At 42.9% G+C, this 17217-nt stretch overlaps 1 protein-coding gene across 4 annotated transcripts in view; it reads right to left on the bottom strand.

Moving 5' to 3' along the window:
- The window catches only part of CCDC149 (coiled-coil domain containing 149), a 112233-nt gene that overhangs the window by 65189 nt on the left and 29827 nt on the right, over window positions 1-17217 (bottom strand). For all 4 annotated transcript variants that reach the window (XM_078367418.1, XM_078367419.1, XM_035293948.3 and 1 more), the window contains exons 2-3: window positions 10783-10944; window positions 8163-8201 (exon numbers count right to left, since the gene is read on the bottom strand). In XM_078367418.1, the coding sequence (XP_078223544.1) occupies window positions 8163-8201; window positions 10783-10944 (201 nt within the window). The remainder of the gene's footprint in view (window positions 1-8162; window positions 8202-10782; window positions 10945-17217) is intronic.

Below are 17217 nucleotides of genomic sequence, written 5' to 3'. Positions count from 1 at the left end.
AAGGGTCGTTTGAGATCTTTTAGTGATCTCGTACTATAGTGCAAAGGGGAGCTCTGTGTACACTTCTGCCTGAAGTCACAAGAAGAAATTTTCATTTCAATATCCCATGAGAAGCTATTAGTGCAATCACTGTTGTCTCAGTTTCTTCACAGCTTCTTTAACGGATGATTTGCCATTGGAAATTGGTTGTTTTAAAAAGGATTCTGAGCTCCAAAAGAAAGCCCCAACAACTATATTTCTAGAACTACAAATGTAGAAGTTCTAGTCTGTCCTTTAATGCAAAGACCCAAAAAGCAAAATATATACATATATATAAAAAACATACACACATACACACATACATGCATACATACATACATACATAACCAGATATTGGTTGCCACAGGAAATAAGATTGGCTTGGCAGGTAAAAGTTCCTAGCTCAATTTCTGGTTCTCCCCCACTCCTAAGCAGAGGGCTTTGAACAAGGCACTTAATCTTTAGACTTCCAAATGGGCTGGATTCAATGTTGACTATGCTTCTTCCTGGCTCAAACAGTTTAAGAATCGAATATAGAACAAAAAACCTGAACTACGACACTGAACTACAAGCTAGCAGGGTCTGAATTCTAGGCCTTCTCCACTAACCTGCTATGTGTCCTTGGATAAGTCACAGGAAAAATTTAAAATATCCAATATTCATTGAGCACTCTCCAACTAACAGGCAATGAGCATCACAAACATTGCCACCCCAATTCCTCCTAAGAGCTTTACAAACACATCTCAGTATTATGTGCATTATGAACAGGAGGAAATTGAGTCTTTGAAAGGTGTAAGGTCTGACCACACTGTGGAAAGCATGGCGACCCCATGAACTGCACTTACACCTCTAGAGGGCCTTCCGGAATCAGAAAACCTGAAGTAGCTGGAAGGAAGACTGATCGACCCCTGCAGCGCCTAACTAACCTGAGATGTTCTTCTATAGTTTCTTATTCCCGCCTCAATTGACAAGGTCATTGGACTTTGTAACTGGCCTTGGCCAACCTCTTGACTCCACACCCAACAACCCCCTCCCAGCTTGCAAACCTATGACCCCCTCCCAGCTTGCAAACCTATGACCCCCTCCCAGCTTGCAAACCTATGACCCCCTCCCAGCTTGCAAACCTATGACTCCCTCCCAGCTTGCAAACCTATGACCCCCTCCCAGCTTGCAAACCTATGACCCCCTCCCAGCTTGCAAACCTATGACTCCCTCCCAGCTTGCAAACCTATGACCCCCTCCCAGCTTGCAAACCTATGACCCCCTCCCAGCTTGCAAACCTATGACCCCCCTCCCAGCTTGCAAACCTATGACTCCCTCCCAGCTTGCAAACCTATGACCCCCTCCCAGCTTGCAAACCTATGACCCCCCTCCCAGCTTGCAAACCTATGACTCCCTCTCAGCTTGCAAACCTATGACCCCCCTCCCAGCTTGCAAACCTATGACCCCCTCCCAGCTTGCAAACCTATGACCCCCTACCAGCTTGCAAACCTATGACTCCCTCTCAGCTTGCAAACCTATGACCCCCTCCCAGCTTGCAAAAAAACCACCCTAAAGTAAACTTCTGTAACTTTCCACTGCCCACCCCAAACCTATAAAACCAACTCCTATCCCACTGCCCTTTGCTGCACCTAGATGAATAAACAGCCATGTTGCTCACACAAAGCCTGCTTGGGGGGGGTCTCTTCATTCACAGTGCACGTTTTAACAAAAGGTTATACAGTTTGCCCAGTCAGCAAGTGTAAAGGTTAAACTTGAATCCATGCAATGCAATTAAATGCCAGAATCTAAGCTCTATTTTTATTTATTGCTAACTGATGGTGCCTTGTGACTTTATGAAAGACATACCTCCCTGTGTGACCTCAGAAGAATGTTAGGAGATTACATGCAGGCATGCATATATACATGGTCTCTGTAAAGTGCATAGTGTTTCAAAGACTAAGAATGTGGTATTGTTTTCTATCTATAGTTGAGAAGAACCGTCCATACATTTAGAGCAGTGGGTCTTAAATGTGGTGTATAGAACGCCAGGGATCTGTAGACTGGCTGTAGGTCTGTGACTCCATGAAATCGAACGCAAATTTTTTTGCGCACATGCATCTTGTTTTAGAGCAAAGACCCATGACTTTCAACAGATTCTCAAAGGTATCTCTGATTCACATCACAAGAGTATAAGAACCACTGGTCCAGAGAAATGGAACTGAAACAAGGAGAAAATCCAACAAGGGTGATCATTACCATCTTTCCCTCTGAGTCAAGAAACAAACAGAAGAGACCAGTAAGCTCAGATCACAGAAATTCAACCTTCTGGGTCAAGAAGTCAAGTCACAGCTTCAAGGCCAATAGGCAACAATATGCTCATTGTGGCATCTTCTCCTTTTCCTGTTCATACATCTCATGACCTCCGTGTCACATCTGTTAACTCGGCAGCTGGTTCTTGTTCCAGTGCCTTCTGCTTATACAAGATGTGCTTGCTTTGCAGCTGGAGGGGTAAATACTTCCCCTGCTGTGCTGCCTTTGGCATAGATATTTAGCAAAACACAGGAGACCCCAAGTCAGGGTGTGTGCCTCTATCCTCATCCTGCTGGTGACACGATTTAGAAACTAATTGTGCCTCTCCTTTCCCATAGTTGCCCATGTACACCAAAGCTTTCTCCTTCTGGCTAAATGGAAAGTTTCATGGCAACCACCTTTAAAAATTTAATGCTACCTTTTCCTCCCCATGCTGAACTATGAAGAGGACATCTTACCACCAACCCTAAATTACTCACATGCTTAAATTAACGGTAAATAAAAATGTAAAATATGTTAAATGGGCAAGAGTCTACTTTTTTAAAATCCTAGAACCATTTCCTCCACTGTTTTGCCCATTTCTAAGTCAGAATTCCCTCCCTAATTTGGAACTATATGTTTCTCTTCTTAGCCCTGATTACCATTTAACAACCTATATATTATAATTATTTTGTGTGTTGTCTGTTCATAGCATCCCTATACACTAACTATATTATTGACTGTCCAAACCAAGACACCTTGTGGAGTGAAAGGAGGCACTAATAGAAATGATCCCAGGATAAGGGGTGTCAGTGGAAATGATCCTGGGTAAGACAAAGGGCTGGTCACTTTCACTGCAATGCAAGTTCCAAGCTCAGGGATCTGGGTTTGCCTTTTTTCACCCCCATGCCCTATCTGTCTAAATTACATATGAACACCTGGGAGAGATGGGAAAGTTCTTCTTCAAAGTTCATATCTTTGACTACATTAAAAGGAGTCACAATCTCTTGCTCTATGGCTATTATCTGCTATTAGCATAAACATGTATATACATTCTCTATTTCAGCTACCTTGACTCGCTCCGGCATGTCTGAACAGAACTGGGCAAGCTCCAAACCATCGTGCGTGCATTCCTTATTTGGAAACCCTCCTGACCTTCTCCTGACTAGCTTCCTCTTCGTCCTCGTCTTCTTCCTCATCTTCTTTCCCCCTTATCTATTCAGGACATTTCCAAGTTTTTAGCTAATCGAATCAAACATAGAATGTGAGGTCTCATTCTGGCCAGTGGAAACTGGACACAGCAGTAGGGCAATTGTGTCAGGTTGTGAAAATTATAACTGTCCCCGTCTCCCTTGTTCAGGTGTGTTCTTGTAGCAAGACTGCCGGCAAGTTGCACCCTTCCTGTAGGAAGTAAACTAGCCTTGCTGAGTGATCCATTGTCTCGGTGGGGATTTTCCTGGCATTATAAACCCGTTTCCAACAACACCCATGCGTGCTCACTGAGTCATGGTAGTTATCAGCATGAACTCTGAGTGGACTGCAGAGATTCAAAGTTCTGGCTCCATCACCAGTTAGTTGTGTTATTTCCTTGGGTAGTTTCCTTGAGTTTATATGATTTAATTTTCTCCTTTATCAGATGGCAATAACAAAATAGTACCTACCGCACATGGCTGTGTGAGAGTTAAATGAGATCATCCACAGCAAAATGTCCAGCACAGCAGCTGGCACCTGGTAAGAGTGAGCACCCAATAATGTCGGCTGCGATTGATGATCTGTCCTCCTGCAACTGTTTTAAGAAGGTGTATAAGGCAGATGGCTCTGACACTGTCTACCCAGCACCCCTCTACATGGTGGTAGAAGGAGCTGCCTTTCATCTGCAGGATGCCTGACCATGTCCATCTGACCCTGAAAAGGGCCCCTGGCCCGAGCCTGGCCTCTGGGAGTTCTCCCCTGGAACTCGGGAGCAGCCTTTTTCTAGTGTGGGGGCTCCATCCCAGCTGCAGTTGGCAGCCACGCTTCTGCTTCTGAGGACACACGTGCAGAAAAGGAGATGAGAGCTGAGGAGAGGCCTGGGCTTCTGGGCCCTGCTGTGGCTATTCCTGGGGCTCAGTTGTACTTATGGTGCCCACGGGGGCTGCTCAACCGACTCTTCCCATAATCTATGAGCAGGAACCTCCTCTGTGGAGCAAGCTACTTTGAGCACCAACTGCAACTAAAAGGGTCCCAACAGAGGCAGTGTGTCCTGTTGACAGCCAAGAGCTGTGCTGGACAGAATCAACCTACTAACATACAATTGTTTAAAAAAGAGATGACAATGAGGAGCAGCAGGTGAGAAACACTGATGGATGCTCACCTTGCGCCAGGCACTGTGCTGAGGGCTCTACTTGTATTGTCTCATTTGATCCTGACAGCCACACCATGTGGTGGGTGCCATATTTATCCCCATTTTACGAATGAGAAAGTTGAGACTCAAGACACTCCAAAGAGTCTTCCTAAGGCCTCTCAATTAGTTTAGTGGGCATCATTGTTTACTCCTAATAGCCCTTCCATCCCAAGTGATGAAACAAAGCCAATGAATGTATAGCTGCCCCTAGTACATGTTATTAGACCAGGAATGGGAGCAAGTCTTATACCAGCCCAGCCAGACTGGAGAGGAGAATGTATTTTCCATGGTTGCATTTTCTGCCTCTCCTGGGGGGAACCAGCCATAGAAAGAAGATGATACTAAATGTAAGAGGAAGTTGACATGCTAAAGTTGGCAAAATGGTGGAGTTGTCAAGTAAAATACAGAATGTCCAGTTAAATTTGAATTTTAGATAAACAATGAATAACACTTTAGTATAACCTTATCCCCCAAATCGCATGGAACACACTTTCGTATTTAAAAAGAATACAATTTTCTACATTCCTATCTGAAATTCAAACGTACCTGGGTGCCCTGTATTTTCCCTTGCTAAATTTGGCACAGTGGAGAGAACGAGTACGTGATGACTTCATGAAGCCACAGCCCATCAAGTACCTAAAGCCCACATGACCTCCGATCTGGCTGTGTGAGGTAGTTAATTCGTTTATGGTTCAAGCAGTTTAGAACTGTTGTCACTTGCGCTGAAGCATCCATTTCATGCAGCAATCACTGATTCCAACTCAGACAGAAAGGCTGCAGAGCCCAAGCTCCCACCACAGTCTCAATCCTAAAGGGACAGAAACTTAATGCCATATGAAAAGCTACAAAGCCAATGTTTAGGGCGTTGAACTTGTATTTTTAGAGCTGTAAGACTACAGCTTAACAGACTTACTGGGATTCATCAGACTCTCCTCAGATGACATACATTTTTTATTATAAAGTTGTAGAATGTGAATTCCCTTAAAACTCCTTCATGAATACTAACAAACTCTAAAATAGCAGCAAAAGTGCTGCTTATAACCACTGAAACCACAAAACCCAAAACACCTGGCAATTCAGAATTAAGAACTCCAATTTTCAAACATTAAAGATAAATTTCTACATTTTATTTAGAAAAAAACGTGAATGTGCACCATGGAAAAATGTGACTTTAGATCAAACCTGGAGCATTATAAAATAATCCTGTAAGATAGGAAGGGAGTATATAAGTAAGCACACTGAATGAAAGAATGAATGAATGGGTACTCATAGGACTGAGTTGCTCTCTGAGGATAAATGTGTGTGTGTTGGGTATACTGTTCACCAGTATAAAAAAATCTCAAGGTAATGTCCCCAAGGAATCAAGGAATTTACATGTGGTTCTGGTACACCAACAATGAACAGAAGCAGGATGCTGGGTTAGCCATTACAGCTGGGAAAAGAGGAAATCACTCCTGGGTTGCTCTCTGCATCCACCCATTTCAAAGTCCTGCTCAGGCACAGAGGCTTCCCTATAATGGGAAACATACAGCATTAACATCACCATCATCTGGACTCCCTTCAAGTCCATAAAAAGCTTCATTTAGGGCATGTCAGTACAGAAAACTATAAAGTTAAGGGAAGTTCTAACAAAGGTATATATGAAAATAACTTGCTCTCTCATTCTTTCTCTCATAAATACATGTATAACAGAGAGTGACTCAGTGGTTCCAACCCATGCAGGAAGGCTGCAGAGCCCAAGCTCCCACCATCACAGTCTCAATCCTAAAGGGACAGAAACTTAATGTCGTTTTAAATGCTACAAAGCCAATGTTTAGGTCATTGAACTTGTATTTTTAGAGCTGAAAGAATGCAGCTTAACAGACTTACTGGAATACATCAGATTCTCCTTAGTCAATGTAAATTTTTTAAATTATAAAGCCACAGAACCTATCTATCTATGAGAGAGACACCAAATTAATCTATAAATTTAACAAAACCCCAATCAGAATACCAATAGGATTTGTGTGGGAGAGATCAGAGGAGAACTTGATCAAATGGTTCTAGGTTTTATCTGAGAAAAGTAACAAATAAGAAACTTCTGAAAAGGAAGAGCAAAGTGAAGGAGATTAACTCAAGAAGATATTCAAAGTATTATAAAGCAAAACAATAAGAATAATGTAGTAGAACCCCAGGACTTTTCAGGAAGCTCAAAGGAACAGAAGAGAGAGTCAAGAGACAGATCCACATAAGGATTTGATGACAAAAATGTGCATCTAAAACCATTGGTTTGGTTAATAAACAGTGTTGGCCATCATGCAGGAGAAAAGAAAGCAAAGGCATGTGAATTGTGACGGAAGGTAGCTTTTAAGAATGTGAAGTGGCAAAACCTGTTAAACAGAATAGTATGCACCCACAGAATGGCATGTTTCCACCAAATGTTATGTATCTACAGAATGTGACACCCACTAAACATTATGTCCCCATAGAATGGTATTTACCCACCAAATGGTATCACCCGCTGAACAGTATGCATCCACCAAATGGTATGCACCCACAGAACACCATGTACCCACAGAACGGCAGGCACCCACAGAATGACATGTACCCACTGAATGGTATGCACCTACTGAACCATATGCATCTGCTGAACAGCATGCACCCACAGAACAGCAGGCACCCACAGAACAACATGTACCCACTGAATGGTATGCACCTACTGAGCCATAAGCATCCACTGAACAGTATGCATCCACAGAACGGTATGCACCCACAGAATGGTATGCACTCAATGAACAACATGCACCCATCAAACAGTATACACCCACTGAATGGTATGTACCTACTGAACTATATGCACCCACTTAACAGTATGTACCCGCAGAATGGTACGTACCCACTGAATAATGTGTACCCATAAAACAGCATGCACCCTCCAAATGGTATGCACCCATAGAATGGTATGTACCCACAAAATGGTATGCACTCACTGAATGGTATGTGCCCACTGAACAGTATGCATCCACAGAATGGTATGTACTCACAAAACAGCATGCACCCACCGAATGGTATGCACCCATAGAACAGCATACAGGCACAGAATGGTATCCACCCACCAAATGGTATGTGCCCACTGAATGGTGTGCACTCACCCACTCAACAGTATGTACCCACTGAGCAGTAGGCACCCACCAAATGGTATATATATGCCCACAGCATGTGCCCACTGAATGGCAGGTAGCTCAAGTGCTGTGACCATGTGCCCTCAACTCTATATCTCATCACAATTCCAACAAGAAAGGGAATGCAGTCAACTGCTGTACCTCCTCCATCCAGACTTCACTGAGTTTCCTTCACTCCCAATTTCTCTTTGCAATCTCTACCCACTCCTCCCAATAACAGAAAGAATTCCAGGAAATTAAAGGAAATTCTCTACATTTTGAGATTCCCTGATCCTCCCAATTGTGGCAAGGTATCAATAAAACAATCTGAGATCAGAAATAAGTGTTACCTGTTTCCTTTTTTCAGGAGGAAGTGATGGATCGCCATCCTGCAAAGAAACAAATGCTACATTTTACTCTTTTAAAAAAATAGATGTATTTAGAAACAAGAGGTTGACTAAATTATGAACTTAAATGTAGATTCTCCCCACCCTCTCCACCCTGCAGCCAGTAATGTACTGAAGCAAGCTCAAATATACTTAAAAAAATTAACTACAAACTGAACCAGAGTTATTTTGGAAAAACCTCTAGGGAATCAGTTCCCATTAGGACCAAATCTATATATTTTCTAAAATTATTTGAATAAAAAAACTGGATTTGTCAAAATTATTTTTGATCAGAGCCTAAGCTAAAATAATATTTCATTTGGTTTGAGTTCCTCTTTTAAATAGTTAGAACCAAAGGAACAGTGATGGGGACACACATACACACAGATAGATACACACACAGAAAGAGAGAGAGAGAGAGACAGAGACAGAGACAGAGAGAGAGACAGAGAGAGACAGATTTCTATATGGGCAGAACAATCAGTGTTGGGAGGGACAGTATTTGCTCAAAGTTAAGAGGACACTGAGAATTTCTAGTTCTATTAGGTTTTTTTGTTTGTTTGTTTGCCTTAAAAGGATTCAGGCCAGGTGTGGTGGTTCACGCCTGTAATCTCTGTAATTTGGGAAGCTGAGGCGGGCAGATTACCTGAGGTCAGGAGTTCAAGACTAGCTGGGCCAACATGTTGAAACCCATCTCCACTAAAAAAAATACAAAAATTAGCCAGGCGTGGTGGCAGGTGCCTGTAATCCCAGCTACTAGGGAGGCTGAGGCAGGAGAATCACTTGGACACAGGAGGCAGAGGTTGCAGTGAGCACTCAAACCACTGCACTCCAGCCTGGGCAATAGAGGGAGACTCTAGTCTCAAAAAAAAAAAGATTAAGTTCCTCTCCCATTTGTGCCACATCTGGGAATACACATATCTCAGGTGAATAAGCAAATGCTCACTAAATGAGCACTCTTATATCTGACGTGGCCCACACATAAGTCAACATGATTTTAACCTGAGGAATCTATTCTATGCTATTTCTACTCGAGGGCAGTTTAATAATGCCAACACAGATAGTTAAATGTCAGTAACGGTGTCTCACTTAGAAAAGAGACTGCCTCAAAAGCAGCAAGAATGAAAACTAGTATTATGCTATTGGCATTCTCCATTTCAGTATCATTTGCATCTTAAAAGTTTTGCCATGTGGGTGAAGGGGAGAAGGAAAGCAAAGCACACTGCCATGTGTGTGCCTACGTAACTGTCTTGCATGCTCTGCTCATGTACCCCAAAACCTAAAATCCAATAAAAAATAAAATAATAAAAATTAAAAAAAATTAAAAAAAAGTTTTGCCATACAAAAACTTAGAGAAAAACAAAAGTCCAGAATATAAGAAAGGTTACAAAAATTATGGATATGTCCATACTATGGATTACCATGTAGCTATTAAAAGATTGAGTTAAATCTGCCTGCCTTGAAATCTGGATGATTCAAATCTGGGTGAGTTGGATCTGTATACATAGAAACATGTCCGAAATAAAATGCTAAGGGAAAACAAACAGCATGTTTGATTATTTTTTTTAAATAAATTTGGAACTTATTTTATTTCCCATGAACTTTTTATTTATTTATTTATTTTTGAGGGGTTCTTTATTGCTCAGCTTGTTCTCAAACTCCTGGGCTCAAGCAATCCTCTGGTCTCAGCCTCTCAAAGTAGTTGGGATTACAGGTGTGTCACTGCATCTGGCCTAATAGAGCTCTCTGCAATGATGGCAGTGTTCTCTAACCACACTGTCCAATATAGTAGCCATTAGTCACCTGAGCCCATGAAATATGACATTGAGATGGAAGAATGGAGCCTCTTATTTTACTGAATTCTAATTAATTTAAAATTAAGCAGCCAGCTATAGCTAATGGCCTCTGTATTGCTGCAGACTTACGAATCCTTTTTAAATAACTCCATATAATTAAATTAACAAGTAAACAGCCACACATACAGTAGTCCCTATTTATCCTCAGTTTCAGATACCTGAAGTCAACCGTGGTCCAAACATGTTAACTAGAAAATTTCAAAAATAAATGATTTATAAATTTGAAATTGTATGCTGTTCTGAGTCGTGTGATGAAATCTTGCACCATTTCCCTCCATCCCACTTGGGATGTGAATCACCCCTTTATCCAGGGTATCCATGATGTCTATGTGGCCCACTTGCTAGTCACTGAGGAGCTGGTTTGGCTAACAGATTAAACAACAGTATATACAGGGTTTCGTACTATCTGTGGTTTCAGGCATCCACTGCGGGTCTTGAAACATGTCTCCCTTGGATAAAGGGGGAGCCTACTGCAAACACACACATATATATTCACAGGTGGCAGAGCAAGAAGCACACACACACACAACCATACACATGTGAGAGAGAGAGAGAGAGACAGATTAACTTATGAGTGGGACTGAGTTGTAAAGGAAATAGGGTGGTGACTTTCACTTTTAAATGTTTCCACTTTCAACTGTTTGCAATTAACCATTTCTAAAGAAACAGCATGTGAAAATCTCTTTATATTTTAATTTGGGGAACAGGCAGGGCAGCCTAACACCTACGATCAGCTCTCGGTACTTCTTCTTCAGTGACTGGTGGCGCTCCCGGAGCTGATTGGCCATGAGTTTGTACTGGTCCCTCTCCTGCTGACAGGTGTCCAGCTCCTTGGAGAGGATCAGCAGGGCCTCCTTCTTGCTCTCCAACTTCCTCTTACACACCAGGTACTGCAAAGCAAAAAAATTCAGGTAACTGGTCAAAAATATCCACGGGCCTCCAATTAACACACACTGTGCTTCACACACCCTCCGGGGAGATTTTGCCATTCTCATTTTTAGAGCTCACATGCCCAGAGAGACATTTTTCAGCGAATGACATACGTACGTCAAGGCTTCTACAGTGCTAACATGCGGCACCCTCATGACAGAAACTAAACCTTGGACAAATAAGTTAGAAAGCAGAACATTTTAAAAAGTTGCATAAATGTATCAACAGGTAGACAGCTGGACCCCAATTTTGTTTAAAAAGGACTTATATACCCAAATAAGATTATGTAAAAGTTTACTAAGATATTAAATAAAAATTTTATTAAAATGTTGCTAACGGTAATTTCTTGATAGTAAAATTATTTACCCAGGTTTTAAATTTTTTCTTGATGCTTTTCTGTGTTTTCTGTTTCCAGAGTAAATCCATATGGTTTTTTGTTTGTTTTTTGAAATGGAGTCTTGCTCTGTCATCCAGGCTAGAGTGCAGTGGTGTGATCTTGGCTTACTGCAATCTCCACCTCCCAGGTTCAAGCAATTCTCCCACCTCAGCCTTCCAAGTAGCTGGGATTACAGATGTGAACCACCATGCCCGACTAATTTTTGTACTTTTAGTAGAGACGGCCAGGCTCTGTTGGCCAAGCTGGTCTCAAATTCCTGACCTCAGGTGATATGTTCTCCTCACCCTCACAAAGTATTGGGATTACAGGCATGAGCCACCATGCCTGGCCCATATGGCTTTTATTGTAAAAAAAATGCTCCCCAAAAGTATTAAAAATAATCGAACCATAAATTACTGCCATAGATTGCACCTGCCCACCAAACCTAGCAGGTATTTTCTCACTTGCAAATGTGTCCACTAACAGGCTCCTGATGTGTTTAACTTTTCCTATGATTCAAATGGAGGCACTCTCCTCATCGAGAGACTAATCTTAAGAGCAAAGTATTTTAGTCACATTTTGAATTCTCCCAAAGCAGTTGAGTACACTCAGTTGGAACCCTTGCCTCAGAGTGACAAGATTTCTCCATCCTTCCTTCTGCTCACTCTCCTGCACCGTGAACCACCCTCTCCTAAGCTTGACCCACCATACTGGCCAGTGTGGGCCTGAATAGGACTCTTCACTTTTTATTGGATATATTGCACCGTCTGGTATTATTCACATATGTGAAATGTGGCACTAAATACCTTTTGAATTTGCCCCGTAAAAGACCAAATTCAGAGCATTCATGAAAACAATTTATAGTTTCATTATACACTCTGACATGAGTACTTTGTCATTATGGACGCTCACACAAAGCGGAGCGAGAATCAGCACTCCCATTCCACTGGAGTCAATGCTCTTTTATGGACAAAAAGCATTACTCATATATAGTGCTTGCTCGGAACTGACTTTGTTAAGTTCAATTTCAAATAAATGAAAGGGGGAAAAAGAGAGTTTTGTGCATTTGCACAATTTTTTTTCCTAACCAAAAAAAAAAAAAAAAGTAATTGGCTTCAAAAACAAAGGGGAAAGAAAAGGCATTCTGAGACGGATTTAAGTTCTAAAAAAGGACACTTCCACCTTGGATGAATTTTATTCCTGGCAGTAATGAGGTTGGAATTCTGCCTTAAAACGTCCCGGATTTTGAGACATTGACATCGTCTTCATGGAGGCAAAATGGTTCTGTTGCCACAGTGATTTCTCAAGAGTAAAATCCCCAATGAGTAAGTATCAGAGTGGCTCAGAAACCCAAACTGCAGTGTCCTCCGGGACGTATTGAGATTTCACAGGAAAAATACCATTTACACACAATTTAACACATCTGCCCTTGTTCCTTCCGTTCTTTACCATAATCAGCAGCCTGAGTATCAGTGACGCAAAGACAGTCACCTTTATCCCTTCCATTTAGATTCGAACCTGAGGCCCCAAAGACACTCGTGCCTTCCAACGTAGGGGACAAAAATCAAGCACGGAGACATTGGAAGCTGCAGGAGGTAAGTGCCGAGGGAACACCTTGTCTACTGAAGGGGAACAGGTAAGGGCCGCTGCTGACTGCCAAAGTGGAAATTCAAGTTCCCTGACCTTGAACAGCCCTATGTTAGGGTCCAAGAGAAAAGCTGTTTCACTCACAAGGCACAGTCCAAATAGGGCGGTGAAAACTGTGAAGGGCAGTAAAATGTCTCCCTTGCTTCTGGGCCTAAGGTACCTGGTAGAAAACAGGTACAGAGGCATCTGCTGAGACCCATTAGCCTTGGATTTGAAGAGCAGAAGCTCTGTAGGTCCCAACAATTTTACTCCATGTTACTTATTTTTATCAGCAAGACAAACCTTAGGCTGAAGCCTCAATTATAAAGTAGCTCGAAGCAGAGCTCTGGCTGAAGGCGAGACACCGTCCCTGTAGTTCTGTCATACCCTGGCATGATGGTCTTTGGCATCTATAAGGAACCCTAGAAAACACTACTCTCTGCTGGGCATGGTGGCTCACATGTGCAATCCCAGCACTTTGGGAGGCTGAGGTGGGCAGATGACCTGAGATTAGGAGTTCGAGACCAGACTGGCCAAGATGGCGAAACCCTCTCTCTACTAAAAATACAAAATTAGCCAGGCATGGGGGCATGCACCTGTAATCCCAGCTATTTGGGAGGCTGAGGCAGGAGAATCACTTGAACCTGGGAGGTGGAGGTTGCAGTGAGCCAAGATGGTGCCATTGTACCATCTCAGCTGGGCAAAAAGAGCAAAACTCTGTCTCAAAAAAAAAAAATTAGCTGGGCATGGTGGCAGGTGCCTGTAATCCCAGCTATTTGGGAGGCTGAGGCAGGGTAATTGCTTGAACTTGGGAAGCAGAGGTTGCAGTTAGCTGAGATCATGCCCCTGCACTCCAGCCTGGGTGACAGCATGAGACTCCACCTCAAAAAAGAAAAAGAAAACACTGCTCTCTATCACCTGGGATGCTTGTTAAAATGAAGACTCCTGGGCTCCAGCCCAGACCAACTGGATCAGAATCTCGGGTGCCTGATTCAGAAATCTGCATTCTTAGCACATGGTCCAGATGATTCTTATCCAGTCCACACTCTGAAAACTCAGGCTCTGGAAGCCTCAAGCTGCACAGTGTCTCAAAAGTTAGAACCAACTAAAATGGTCCAGAGGGACTGAGAGGCCACAGCCCACGACTTCAGGGGCAAGGAACAGTCTCAGAGCCATTCCAGTGAGTATCTGTGCCACCTCGTAGCTTTTGGTATTCTAAACAAGTACAAAAATGGACTATATTTTACTGCATCTAGCCAAAAATCTTATACAGCCGTGTAGCACATAATGACCCTTTAGTCAATGACAGACTGCATATATGATGGTGGTCCTACCACAGAACGGTGGTGGTACCTTTTCTATGTTTAGATACGTTGAGATATACAAATATGTATCATTGTGGTACAATTGCCTTATATTCAGTACAGTAATGTGCTGTATAAGTCTGTAGCCTGGGAGCAATAGGCTAGGTGTGTAGTAGGCTGTGCCATCTATGTTTGTGTTCACCAATGACAAAATCGCCTAGCAACACACTTCTCTGAAAGCACCCCCATCGTTAAGTGACAGGACTGTATATGCGTCTCATCAAAACAACAACAGAAAACTCTAGGAAGTGGGGAGAAGGGAGTGTTGGAGAATGAGATGAAATTTCTGGGTCTCTTCTAAAAAAGTAAAAGTTTATTCCCTGTAATGATAGCTGTTAAAATGTCCCATTTCTTATCCCTCTGACTGGAAATGAACAACAAAAAGGAGAGAAAAGGATCACGAAGATCCTTCTTAGTGGGCAGCTCTGAAGAACCAGCAAAGAAAGGGCTGGGGCATTAGAAGGAATCAAAATTCGAATGGAAAAGCAGACAGGCTAAGTCACTGAGCTTGGGCCACTTAGGCTTCAGAGGAGGATCAGTAACTGTAGACGGCAGATCCAGCAATGGGCTCATCATGAACTGCAGGTACCTTGTGAAAGCCATAAAGCACAAGGAACCAAAGAGCACATACCACCTGGGCCTCATTTCCACACCTGGAAGATGAGGGGGTTCCCAGGGTGCTCTCCAACTTAAGGAACCCACGATTTCCACACCATTGTCCAATGTCACTGGATATGAAGACTGCAGGGAGGTAAGGGCTCCAGTCCAGAAGATACAACTCGATTCGAGCGCCCACAACTTGCTTTCTCTGCCTTACCTAAGACAGAGCTGGCTCAATGATTTCCAAAGACCATCTGTGGCCAGGGTAGGTCCAGAATCTCTGGCAGCAGGGGCTTGTGGACAGCCACCTGATGGGACAGGGTGCTGGGGCTGAAGCTGTGTTTGTAGAAGCAATTTACAATAGGGGGAGAAAAGGCCAAATGTCTATTGGGTCAACATTCATGGCTCTTGCTAATATTTCTAGTTATCCTTTCCTTCCAGGCATGGGCAGGACTATCCATCCCCGCTGCTTTTGGGTAAGGCAGAAACATGGAATCTGCTTTGCCTGATAAAATGGGATTGGAAGGGATTGAGTTGCTTCCAGGAGGAAGGCACTTGAGAGGGGAGGTGGGAATTGCTGGGCCTCCTCCTCCCCTGCAGCAGCAATGATGGGAGCGCAGGTCACTATGGGAGTGCTGCAGGATAACAGAGCCTGGAGGGCCAAGCACAGCGGACCCCTGCCTAGAGAGCCATTCAGGTCCACAGAGAACTTTATGTGATCCAGAAAAAAAATTTTGGGGTGTCAAGGTACTGAGATTTGAGGGTTTGTTACTGAAGCGTAACTTAACCCATTCTGACTCATATGGTCTATATCAAAGAGTGGGAATGTCTGAGGTGGAGGGAGGCTCTACTTGTCCCTGGGCTGTGTGTCTACTGAGTCACCACACTGAGGACAAGGGTTCATGTGATCACTATTAGCAGTGCTACTGAAGACAAAAAGCAAGGTTTTGTAACACAGGCTTTACCTGTATAATTTCCTTTTATCCTCACAATAATGCAATGAGGTTACTGTGTTATCATCTGCATTTTATAAATGAGGAAATGAGGCTCAAATGAAAGTGTTTGCATGATGTGCCAAGGGACTGCAAAGCCAGAATTTGAACCCAGCTCACTACAGAGCCAAACCTGTGGAACCCCATCTCCTGACAAACTAAACATTCTGTGCCCCACCCTCAAAAATCAGAACATTCCTGGAGTTGGTTACCACGTCTAGTCGGTATTCCTGGTACAAGGAAGGAAAGAAAGACACATTTTGAATTTGGCTACTTTTCTGGACCTAGAACCAATGGTAATAAAGGTTTTATGGACCAAACCAACTTTTTCTAAAACTAGTGGGTCTGCCACTTATTTCCTCAGATGCAAAAGCTAAAGGAAGACGGAACAAAATGTTTACAAATCCACAAGCCTCCTTACTCTCTCCCCTTTGTGACAGAGCCAAGTGGAAACAATAAGCTCTCCATTCACTTCACTTCTAAGAAATGGGACAAACCAATGGGCCTCAGAAAGGATCTAGAAGGTTCTTTTCCCAAAAGCAGTTCGATCGCAACAAGAGTTTTCTACAAGCTATGGTTGGTCTCATTGTTCAGTTAAGTATTTTCTGGATGCCTTTTATATCTGGGCACTGAGCTATCATATAGGGTCTATATATGGGATACACACGGGATAAATGGTATCGTCAAATTTTGAAAAGGAAAGCCATGACACCTGGATGCAAGATGTTATTTCCTGCTCTCTGGAGTCCTGAAAGTTCTGAAACCTGAAAATGTGCTCCTATCTCGTTAGTGACCTAAGCTGATGTGAGGGTATCTATGGTCTTTAACCCGTGGAGTGTGATATACTTATATTTGCTGAAGAAAAATCAATGTGTTGGAGCCCTGGCTGCTGCCTGAGACTCTGCCAGGGACGACATATAATATACAGTATGTGTATTGCATTTATTTCAGATTCTCAAAATTCCTGCATAAGAAACACATCTGGGGGTCCAAGAACTTTAGATATGGAATCTCTTTTTTTTTTCCTTGAGATGGCATCTCACTCTTGTCACCCAGGCTGGAGTGCAGTGGCACAATCTTGGCTTACTGCATCCTCAGCTTCCCAGGTTCAAGTGATTATCTTGCCTCAGCCTCCTGAGTAACTGGGATTATAGGCACCCACCACCACACCTGGCTAATATTTGTATTTTTAGTAGAGATGGGTTTTCGCCATGTTGGTTAGGCTGGTCTTGAACTCCTGACCTCAAATGATCCACCTGCCTCGGCCTCCCAAAG

This window comes from Callithrix jacchus, chromosome 3, assembly GCF_049354715.1.
Source record: "Callithrix jacchus isolate 240 chromosome 3, calJac240_pri, whole genome shotgun sequence".
NCBI classification, from domain to species: domain Eukaryota; kingdom Metazoa; phylum Chordata; class Mammalia; order Primates; family Cebidae; genus Callithrix; species Callithrix jacchus.
The sequence above is the reverse complement of the archived record's forward strand: the minus strand, read 5'-3'. Positions and strand labels throughout refer to the sequence as shown.